At 40.1% G+C, this 11,377-nt stretch overlaps 1 protein-coding gene across 6 annotated transcripts; it reads right to left on the reverse strand.

Moving 5' to 3' along the window:
• Positions 1–5,037: 5,037 nt before the first annotated feature.
• Positions 5,038–10,849, reverse strand: ZBED5 (zinc finger BED-type containing 5). Of its 6 annotated transcripts, none has more exons than XM_044929522.1 (3): positions 10,374–10,849; positions 8,408–8,520; positions 5,038–7,325 (listed from the first exon to the last, which is right to left on the reverse strand). In XM_044929522.1, exon 3 carries the CDS (start codon positions 7,187–7,189, stop codon positions 5,105–5,107), a length of 2,085 nt encoding a protein of 694 aa, XP_044785457.1. In that variant the 5' UTR covers positions 7,190–7,325; positions 8,408–8,520; positions 10,374–10,849; the 3' UTR covers positions 5,038–5,104. The 6 variants fall into 6 exon arrangements, with proteins under 6 accessions (XP_044785457.1, XP_006046052.1, XP_025122438.1 ...); XM_006045990.3 differs by having other exon boundaries at positions 5,038–7,330; XM_025266653.2 differs by having other exon boundaries at positions 5,038–7,362.
• Positions 10,850–11,377: the final 528 nt, after the last annotated feature.

Here is an 11,377-nt window from a genome sequence, read left to right on the forward strand (position 1 = left end):
AATTAAAAAAAAAAAAAGCTTGGCTTCCAAGGGGAAAAAAACCTGTATTTCAAATACCTCAGCACATCTTTTCATCACTCTAATCTTTATTTAGGTTAAAATTTTTATCTTATTTGACGAGAACCTTAGAACTCATTCTAGTTCAACCCCTTTCATTTTGTAAGTGAAGCAACCAAAGCCAAGAGATGAACTTAAGGCAGTTAATTAGTTGCAGAACACAAGTCTCTTGACAGCTGCTTCAGAATTCTTTCCATTGCACTAATTAATGGTGCAGTTATACCAACTTTAAAAAATTAAAGTAAATAATTTATGTAGTTCCAGAGGTATCTAGATTTACACAGGTATGGATTCTTTCAGTTATATGTGAGTTTATTTTGGAGAATAAAAAATTGCACTTTTAAGGAAATAGGGGAGCTTATTAAAGAAATGCTGCTCTAGGGAGTCAAAAGATATTTGTACTCCCATGTTCACAGTAGTATTATTCATAGTAGCCAAAGACAGGTATAACCCAAATGTCCATTGATGGATGGATAAAGAAAATGTGCACACACACACGGAATACTACTCAGCCTTAAAAAGAGCAAATTTTGACACATGCTACAACACAGTCAAACCTAGAAGACATTATAAGCAGAATGAAATCAGACAGACTTAAAAGGACAAATACTGCATGATTCCACTATGAGGTCCCAAGATTAGCCAAATTCACAGAGACAGAAAGTAAGAATGATGAGTGCTAGGGACTAGGGGAGGGGAATTGTGGGGAATCAGTATTTCATGGGGACAGTTTCAGTATGGGAAAATGAAAAAGTTCTGGAGATGGATGATGGTGATGGTTGCAGAACACTGTCAATGTCCTTAATGTCACTCAACTGTATACTTAAAAGTGCTTAAATTTTGTGTAATGTATATTTTCCTACAAAAAAAGAAACCTTGTATAGAGTAAAAAACAACAACAACAAAAAGTTACTGCCTGATTTGAGACAAGGATTTTAAAGCTAATTTTCATAATGTTATAGTATGAATTACATTTCACCTTAATATTTGTACCTTTCAAGTTAGGGAATTCAATTCACTGAGCACTTACAATATGATTAGAAATTTTCTAAACTCTATGAATGATCCAAAAGAATTCTAAGCTACAAGAGATTATAGTTTGTGTATTTATACAGTACACGTGTAGTACTCAGGTGGCTCAGTGGCAAAGAAGCCACCTGCCAATTCAGGAGACAAGGGTTTGATCCTTGGGTCGGGAAGATCCCCTAGTGAAGGAAATGGCAATTTATTCCAGTATTCTTGCCTGGGAAATCCCATGGACAGAGGAGCCTGGTGGGCTACAGTCCATGGAGTTAGCTGCAAAAGAGACCAAAACAACTTAACAACTGAACAACAACACATGGTACTAGGGCAAGACTGACATAGGAAATGATCCTCAAGAAATCCACGAAGGTGGAAGGGCGGTAGGGAGGGAAGGACTGGGAGTTTGGGATTAGCAGATACAAACTATTATGTATAGGATGAATAAACAAACAAGGTCCTATTGTATAGTACAGGAAACTATATTCAATACCCAGTGATAAATCATACTGGAAAAGAATATGAAAAAGATATATATATATATAACTGAATCACTTTGCTGTATAGCAGAAATCAACACAACACTGTAAATCAACTAAACTTTAATAACATTTTTTAAAAAGACAAAAAAAAAAAAAGAAATCAAGGCAATTTCAATTACAGTTGACCTTTGAACAACATGGAGTCAGGGGTGCCAACCCTTTACAAAGTTGAAAATCTGCATATAATTTAGTCAGCCCTCTCTAGCCACAGATTTAACTAACCATGGATAATGTAAATACTCTATAATTTACTACTGAAAAAAATCTGGGTATAAGCAGACCCAAGCAGTTTAAACCTGTGTTGTTCAAGGGTCAGCTGTACTTGAAACGTGACTTAAAAGTGGGATAATGTACATTTAATATTGTAACTATACCTCAATATAACAAAACAAAAAAGCCATAGAGATCCCTGATATCATCTAAACAGATCCAGTCATCCCTGAGGCTACTACAAACACTGACCAGTAAGTAAACTTTCTTAAGTTGATTTGGACTTTCTTGGGCTGGGTAGCAGTGGAGGGTGTAGGGGGAGATGGAACAGCCCCAGGTGGGATCTAGTTCCCCAGACAGGGATTAATCCTGTGCCCACTGCAGTGGAAGCATGGAGTCTTAATCACTGGACTGCCAAGGAAGTCCCTGATAAGTTTGATTTGGTTTCCTATAAATTACAATTGAGAGCCTTGTCTAATAAAAAAACAATTGTTGATATTTTAAGGAAAGTGTGGATCCAGTTAATTTCAGGAACTGACAAAAAAAAAAAAAAATTGGGAAAGCCCTCTTGGGTTGGACACATTATGGGAACTTCACTGTTTTGTGCATAGGCAGGAAGGGTAGCTGTCATTTGAGGGTGCCATGTTATTTAGATCCTAAATATCTCTTGCAATATTAAGGAGAATGCCATCCATTTCTTCCTATGGTTTTCTCTTTTGTGTGAAGGGGTTTGTCAGGCTTCTCTCTAGTTCCAAACAGAGTTTCTAGCATCCAGAACCTAACAGAATACTGGCAGAAGGGCAAACAAAGGCCATTGGAGGTACAAAAGAAAGGGAATCTCAGTGCCCAAGACTTAATTTTGTCTACTTTGGTTGTATTTAAGGAAGGCTGATTCTGAAGGAGGCAGAGTTTAAACATAAAGGAAAAGAATCTTCTCTTTTGGGATTCAGTCATGGAACTTCAGTAGGTTAGAATACAGAAGTTGCTGTCTGGAACAAGCCTTGCCTATCATTCAACACGTACAAGACCCACCTTTATGTAGAAAAGTTTATTCTCACTAGCTGTACACAGTACCCACAGATTAGTCCTGATAGGTTATAGAGCAGGTAAGGAGTTGACATCAAGAACCAAGTTGGGTAGTGTTGGCACTAAACAGATCTAGTAGCAGTTAGCAGGGTCTCAAGTCAATAGACTTGGGCTTAAATGCAGAAAAGGAGACTCTCAGAGGAAGTGGTTAGGGATAAAGGATTAGAAAGTGAGAGGCCTTGTATCTCAAGAGGCTGACATCCTGGCCAGGTTACTTAAGCAGAGGCTTGGGTTCAGAAATCACACAGGGAGTCGCGTTCTTCCACTTGAGGAACCAGCCAGATGGACACATGAAAGCATTGTACATATTTCTTAAAATAGGGTACATTTAATTCTGAGATTAGTACGGCATGTGTGAGTAGTTAGGATGAATCTTTTTAGAGATTGAGTTTAGAGATTTTACTTAATAGCAATTTAATCCCTATGCTACATATTTTTATATTAAAACAAGCAGTTATACTTTGATGTAGATGGCTATTTTGGATGAATTTAGAGAAGAAAACACAATGGATTTCAAAGAAAGGAGCATATTTTAGTAGGGAGCTTTTAGCCATAATCCCAAGTCATTGTCTGATGCTCTTTGAAATGCAATGATGGCTAAACTACTGCCAGAAAAGACCATTTTAAACTAAGTTCTGCTACTTATTGTGTGACCCTACGCAAATTAAAAAATTACCTAATCCCACAGGATTGTCATAAAGATTACTGGTAACATAAAATCACCTAATTGAGTGACTGAAAGGTAAATAAGCTTAATGATGTGACAAAGGAGAAAAGAACCTGGGCTAAAAATACTCAATCTTTCTGCCTCAGATTAGGTCAGGTCCTATAGACTGGAGTGCTGTTGCGTTTTCACAGAGAATAAAAACTTAGACTGGAAGAGTCAGTGTGGAGTGAAGTTTGACTGGGATTTGGTTGAATATGGCAAGAACTAATGTTAAGTCACTTATCTGACTATCTCTGTTAGAAGATTTATACACATACTCATTTCATCTTACTAACTCTTCAGAGAAGGCATAATTAAAATTTTACAAATGAGATAGGTTCAGGAAGGCTCAGACTGAGCAAACTTGAAAAGCTAGTTAGGGAATTTCCTGGTAGTCCAGTGGTTAGGACTCTGAGCTTTCACTGTTGTGGGCCTGGGTTCAACCCCTGTTCAGAGAACTAAAATCCCGTATCATGTTCTACCTTGAAAGGGAACTCCTCTTCCTCAAAATGGGAGATAAGTTTGAATAATTAAGATTAAATAAACAATGGCTATCTGTAGCTATCTAGTAGCCTACTACAGGAATAACATAAAATACTACTACAGGAATAACAAAAAATATTTAACCCTGAGTTGCTGACCTGAAAATGTTTTTCATACTCCCTCCACCTCCCCTAGTATTCAGCTTGAATCAAAGCCCTGACATTCTCCAGTAACTTCTGCCTAATGGCCACACTAAGTTCTAGGTAACTTAATAACTGAGGCAAGACCGCAGAAAGTAGTATCAAGACAAAAGAACAAACAAATACAGCTACCATATCCTATTCCATTTTTCACTGGTTCACTTTCACCAACGTTTTTTCCTTTATTTAGCCTCTACTTTAGCAAGGTCTTCTACCAGATAATGGAGACACAGAGCTGGATAAGACCACATAACAGCTCAGTCCAGTAACACTGGGAATTATGAGAACACCAAGAGGTTCACAGTTGAGACATACACAAAAAATAGATAAAGAGAATGCAAATACCAAAGATAAATTAAATCAATGGGTTGAAAGGCAAATAGGAGTTTTCCAGGAATCAAGGAGAAGGAATGGTTTTTTGACACTTGAAAGCATGAAACAGTGATATGGTTAGGCAAGAAGGTCCCTGTGACTGGAGAGCTACAGGGTGGCATGGTTAGAAAGACTGGCAGTGATGAGATCCTAAAAAGAAATGTCATGCTAAGGAACTGTAACTTTATCCTGTGAATCAATATTTCCCACAGCCATCACCATGGAACCCTTTGAAATTACAATGTGAAGAAGAATCACCAACAGTAGTACATGTTTAAATTTGTGATTCTTTACCTTTCTTAAAATCTAAAAAGTATAAAAAATTTGAATAATTTTATTTAAAACCCCAAGATACCATCAGTGAAGTAAATCATTTTTTATTTTCATCTTATATTTGGCTATCCAGAGGCATGCATAACCCTCCAACTTTAATGAGAACAATGTTTTTGTGTCTTTTTATCACATATTCGCTTAATATTAGGTGTAATGTTGCTAAGTCGGATCCGCATATGAGGTGCAGCATCAAGTCTTTTCCTGTATTTTGTTTTTGTGGCAGCATAATACGAAAAGCCTGTCTCACACAGGTGCATTGTAGCAAAAGGAAGAAGTACACGAACTGCACGCCGTGCAACACTTGGGTACTCCTGAATTAGGCTACTCCAAAAATCATTTAGTGAAAGTTCACTGAAACTTTGTTTCACTTGAGAATCAGATGTTAAATCAATCAGGCTCTCATAGTCCCGTGCCACTAATGAGGCTGGCTTAACAGTTACTGTAAATGGATTTCTAACCCAAGCATGAATGTCATTTGTTACAGGAAAATATTTTAACAGAGTAGAACGCAAACCCCTTAGGTGCTGCACAATGGCACTGCAAATATCTTTATCAACTGTGGAATTAATTTCAGTCAAAAAGTCACTGAGTGTAGGGAAACAATCAAAGTTTTCTTCTTCGACGGATGAGGCCCAAAATTCCAATTTTCTTAACAAAGATGACATTTTATCAAATACTGTAAAAACTGTCACATTTTTTCCTTGCATTGACAGATTAACCTCATTTAATTTAGTAAAAATATCTGCAAGATATGCAAGTCTTAGCAGCCAAGATGAATTCGTTAAACAATCAGACAGTCGAAAAGCAGAATCCATGAAAACCAACAGTTCACGACGAAGCTCAAAAAGTCTCACAAGAACTTTACCTCGGGAAAGCCACCTTACCTCTGTATTTAGAAGAAGTGCTGTATGCTGGGCACCCATTTCTTCACATAAAATTTTTAGTAGTCTGGATTGATGTGGTCGAGCTTTAATATAATTGATGATTTGTACTGCCTGATCTAGCACATTTTTCAGAGACGTAGGCATTGTTTTAACTGCTAGTGCATGTCTATATAACAGGCAGTGACTACTGGTGCTTTCGGGAGCCACATATTTTATCAAGGTGACAGCCTCAGCAATTTTCCCATCCATTGCCCTAGAAGCATCACTACAAACATCAACACATTTTTCCCATTCAATTTCATGTTTCTGCATAAAACTGTTGATGCAGTTGAAAATTTCTTCACCAGTGGCATTACTTTGCAAAGATTCACATAAGAGTAGGTCTTCCTCAATAGACTTATTAAACCTGTAACGAACAAACACAAGCAGCACAGCAAGTCCTGAAACATCAGCTGATTCATCTAGTTGCAGTGAAAACCCATCACAAATTTTCAGTCTACAAACAAGTTCCTCTTCAATGTCAGCAGCTAGATCCTTAATTCGACGAGCAACGGTACTGTTTGATAGTTGTACTGCATCTATTTTTTTACTATACTGTTCGTCAAACATCCGCATCACAACATCTTTTGCACAAGGCTTGATAAGCAATTCTCCAATAGTATGAGCCTCTCCACTCAGGGCTATATGGTAACTTACATTGTATGATGCTTCTGTAGCACTTTCATTATCTGTATTGACAATTTTAGGTGTTGGGGGTTTATTATTTTCAGGTGAATCAAGATGTTGCTTGAAAAAACTTATGTCTTTGTCTTTATATGCAGCATGTTTAGTTTCCAAATGTCTTCGAAGCTTACTAGGGGCCAAAGAGCTATTTGATAAAATTTTCTTACATAATACACACTGAGCATGAGGTGCATCTCTATTTCCAAAGTAAGTAAATCCAAAAGACAAATAACTTTCATCATATTTTCTTCTTTTTGGTTTCTTACTAAAAGTAGTTATTTTGTTGGAATTGGACATAAATTTGACCCTGGAAAGCTCACCTTCTGAATTTTTAGAAACTGAAGGCTGCAACTGCTCATCTTCACTTTGTAATATTCCAACCTTTTGATCATGTGATTCAGACACAATTTGATAACAAAAAGATTCTACTTCTTGTTTAAGACTTCCTTGTTTCAGTAACAGATCCATAGGCAATGAATTTGTGGTACAAAACATGGTTAATTTAGCATAAACATTGAGTATCACAAATGTGTTGACATTATAAGACAGGATACATAGAAAATGAGCAATCATCAAAGAGATGATATATAGCAACACATCAGTTAATTTGTAAATGCTGCCTATGCATCAATGCGAAGATGGAACAGCACACGTTCGTGTATCAGGTGATCTCTCATTCGACTTCCTGGTGCTCTCGGGTATGGCACACCTTTTCTTAAAGGTAGATTATCACATAAAAATAAAAGCTATAGAAATGAGTTTAGTAGTCTTAAACTTATATTTTAAAATAAATTATAAAGAAAAAACTATTGTTAGCATTTATCTTTTTCTCACAATGCTCATTAACTTAGATAACATTAATACTCTATAAAACATAGTTTGGGAACCATTGGACCAAGAAATAATAAAGAGCTGATAAGTGTATTTTTAAGGAAGCGATCTTGAGGTCCCATGGCAGAGTTGGCCAATTTTCCCCATAAAGTACCATATGATAAATATTTTTTACTTGATGGGCCATGTGGTCTCTATTGCAACTACTCAACTCTGTAGTTGGAGAATGGCAGCAGCCATAGACAATACGTTAGAAGGGCACAGCTGTGTTCCAATAAATCTGTATTTCCAAAAATAGGCAGCATGGGGCCATAATTCATCCACTGTATACCCTTTCACTGTATACAGTATCTTGGAATCTTGAGCTTTCTGATGCCTACTGCCATTAGATACACTCATTGTTGACACTGTTACACGTCTTAAGTCTTCTTTCAGGGCTCACAACTATTCTGATGAGCTACTTCAAAAACACACAAACAGCTCAAAGTTTTGCAAGGTACAGAATTCTGTTATATCTAAATATTGTGTGTTAACACTGAAAAATAAACTGTAATCCAAAAATTAGCTACTATTTCTTTGGACTTAAAATTACATAAATATTTATATTATCCCAAATTAGACTCATTCAAAGTAATACATATATTTTACTAAGTACTCAGCATCCTATTATTCTTTAGGTGAAGGCTTAACAAGGACCTAAAGAAAACATAAACTCTCAGTTTAATAGGTTTATTCCTCATATAATACTTTTTAAAAAGCATCATAAAATGGAACGGTAATGCAAATTTTAGGACTTCTAAAGAATAACTTTATAAGGTAAGGCATTCAAATTTAGTGTCTATCTAAATGTAGTGACTTTTGATTTAAACTTTATGATTTGGCTACAGAGTAACCTTTGGATTCTTATATTAGATCCTGAATCAAAAGGGTTTTCCCATTAACAGCTAGAGGGTAAGATACCTGAAATGAGGAGCACTCTCTTCTGCAATCACTTTCCACCTTGAAAGCTTGAAATGCAGACTCTTCAAAAAAATAAAATTAAGGGAAAGGGTAGAAGGGGAGTAACCAAAAGCCTAGAATGAGAAAAATTAAAATTAGACACTGTAAAAATAGAACTAACTACAAACCTCTAAGATGACCAATCTTTACAATTTATATTAGAGCCAGGCAGTGCAAATGATTCTTCACTGAAATGCAGATCTTAGACTGAAATAGAAGATTTCTAACATAACAAAAGTGCTCATATTTTATCCTATTTAATACTCTGGTAATTTCATTGTTTTGAAATGCTTCCCCATCCACTGACTTCATAGAAAGACATAAAACTCTCAGAAACTAAACCTAACTTTTTCAAGTACAGCCACAACTTAATGTCTCTAAAACTAAGCATTTTAAGTAATCTAAAATGGAATTATACACAGAAAGGTTACAAGAACTATGCCTTTTTGTTATAACCACTCTTTTCTCAGTAACCAAGATCCTTAAGGTTACTAACATTCACTGAGTGATCATTGTTTACTATGTGCCAGTAACTGCTAAATCCCTCATAGATGAGCTCATTTAATCCTCAAAACGAACTTGAGAGTTAGGGACTATTATTAATAATCCTTTAAGGATGAACAAATGGGAGCTTAAGTCCCCTGCTAAGTTAACACATCTGTGAAGAACTAAGAACAATACCCAGAAAGTTCGACTGCAGAGCCCACGTGCCTAGTCATTGCTTGTGTGTCCCCAAATACTCTTAATTTCACAAGCACTAAAAATCTGGGACCAGGAGTTGGATGGTGCACAGAGAAATGAATGATCTATACAATGGGTTATTACTGCCAGAAAGTCGAGGGTCTCAAGCTGGCAGCAGAATGCTGTACACCTTCATTATTGGCAGCAAAAGAGCCGACTGTTCTATCACAGTCCTGAATGGGCCTTAGTTGCAGAGAGCTTCGTGGAGTCAATGGGTGACCTAAAAGTTTACAATCCCTCTCCCTTGCTACTAGGGACAGACACAACGGAGTGGTGAGCTTTGTTTTCAGGAAGGAGGGCCTAATCCCACCTTTTCAGAGGTGCTCTCCTGAATCTCTCGATGACAAAGAGCCTGGGCTCCCTAAAGAGTAGAGTTTCTATTTGACTCCCTGAAAAGGAGCGGTGGAACCCTCATCTTTTGTCTCTTCTGGCTAAACTGACAGGTAACACCATCCATTCACCCCCTCCCTCGGGTGGTTCCTGCTCTGAACAATACCTTTGGGGCAGAAGGGCTGGGGAGGAGTGCAGACTTCAAAAAGCTGAGGCAGGAAGTGGGCACGGACACCCCATCGAGTACCTAAGTGCTTTTTAAAACGGTCACTTCGAAGGGCTGCCCAGCCAGCTATATCCCTCGGCTCCTCCTTGTCACAGGTGCGCACTGCCAGCCACAGCTGGGGCTGGCTTCCTGTGGGAATCCACCCTCGCCTACGGAACTCCTCTCGCGTCCCCGGGCGGTCGCCTTAGCTAACAACCACAGGAAACCGTCTCAGAACCCGACACTATCTTTCTCTCTCATCTCCATCAGCGATGAAGAGAATGGTCTCTGCTGCGGCTGGGCTGCAGAGCAGCGCCGCGGTCCCCAGCAGAGCCGGCGCCCGCCATTTTACAAAGCTCACGGCAGCGGCCATTTCAGAGCGCACCACTCAGCCGCCACGGCGGCTCTGGTCCTCACCTTCACCGAGGCCTGAACGGGGTCAAGAGCCAGTCGTCGCGGACTGGAAGGGGGAGGGGGTAGGGAGGAAGGGAGAAAATGAAAAACAAAACAGAGGGAGGAAGGATTCGGGGGGCCGGGCGATGCTCTCAGCTCAGGGATATCGCCTATGCCACCTCCATAGACATCCGATTCGCGGCTGGCGCGGTCGCTTGTCTGAAGATAAATTTAGCACACTAGGGCACCCCCACTTACAGACTCCACGAGCGACTTTGCCGCCGCCCAATCAGCGCCAGAATTGCTCCCCGCCACCTATCCGCGCTGAGCAGTGGGGCGGGACCAAAGGAAAGGACCAAGGTCGGTTGAGAAGCGGGCCAGCCGCGGCAGCTGCTATCGCTCTGGATTAGGGCGTTCGCTTGAGGCTGAGCTAATACCCGACGAGAAGCGATAGTTTTCAAATTTCCCTGGGTTCGAGCAGCCCGGGCATTTGTTTACAATGCAGAGTCCTGGGTGCTGCGAGATAGCATTTGTGATCCTGTAGCGCTGGATTGGCTTCGAGAAACCTGCGTGCCCTTATGCAGTAGGGCTCAGCCCCGGTGTTGATTTGAGTGCATTTGCAGAGCCTCGGCTGCTGGTCCTTTCACGCGCTCTTTGTTCCCGGAGCCGCACCCCAAGCCCAGGTTGCGCAACCGCCTTCTCTTTTCCTTGTTTTCCCACTGGAATCCGGGCAGAAAACGCCCTCTCTCTTCCCCGCCCCTCCCAGAAGCAGGCGTGTCGGGGGCCCCTAGTGGGCCGAGCTGAGAGCTGAGCGTCATGTCCCCGGGGCGCTGCTCTCTCCAGAGCTCCCTGGTGACCCCAGATGGGGTCGGGAGCCACGTGTTGGAATATGTAGGGATGGCGGCGTCTCAGCAGTGTCAATGGGAAAGAGTCCGCTTGCTGTGTCTTTGCACCCTCCGCTAGTGGCTCCCTCCCCGAGGAACGCCCAGCGCTCTAGAACACTGTTCGATAGCTGCTGCTGCTGCTGAGTCGCTTTAGTTGTGTCCGACTCTGCGACCCCATAGACGGCAGCCCACCAGGCTCCCGCGTCCCTACTTCGGGTGTTTTAAGCTTAGTTCTCCTATCCCCCTCTCCTGTGTTTAAAAACAACACAGCAAAAGGCTTCGAGCAGTGTATTCAATTCCATTTTGTGTGAGATCCGTCGTGGAGACGTGCAGTCTGCTTTTCCAAATTGGCATCTTGAAATATGCACACTTCTTGGA

This window comes from Bubalus bubalis, chromosome 16 (assembly GCF_019923935.1).
Source record: "Bubalus bubalis isolate 160015118507 breed Murrah chromosome 16, NDDB_SH_1, whole genome shotgun sequence".
NCBI classification, from domain to species: Eukaryota; Metazoa; Chordata; class Mammalia; order Artiodactyla; family Bovidae; genus Bubalus; species Bubalus bubalis.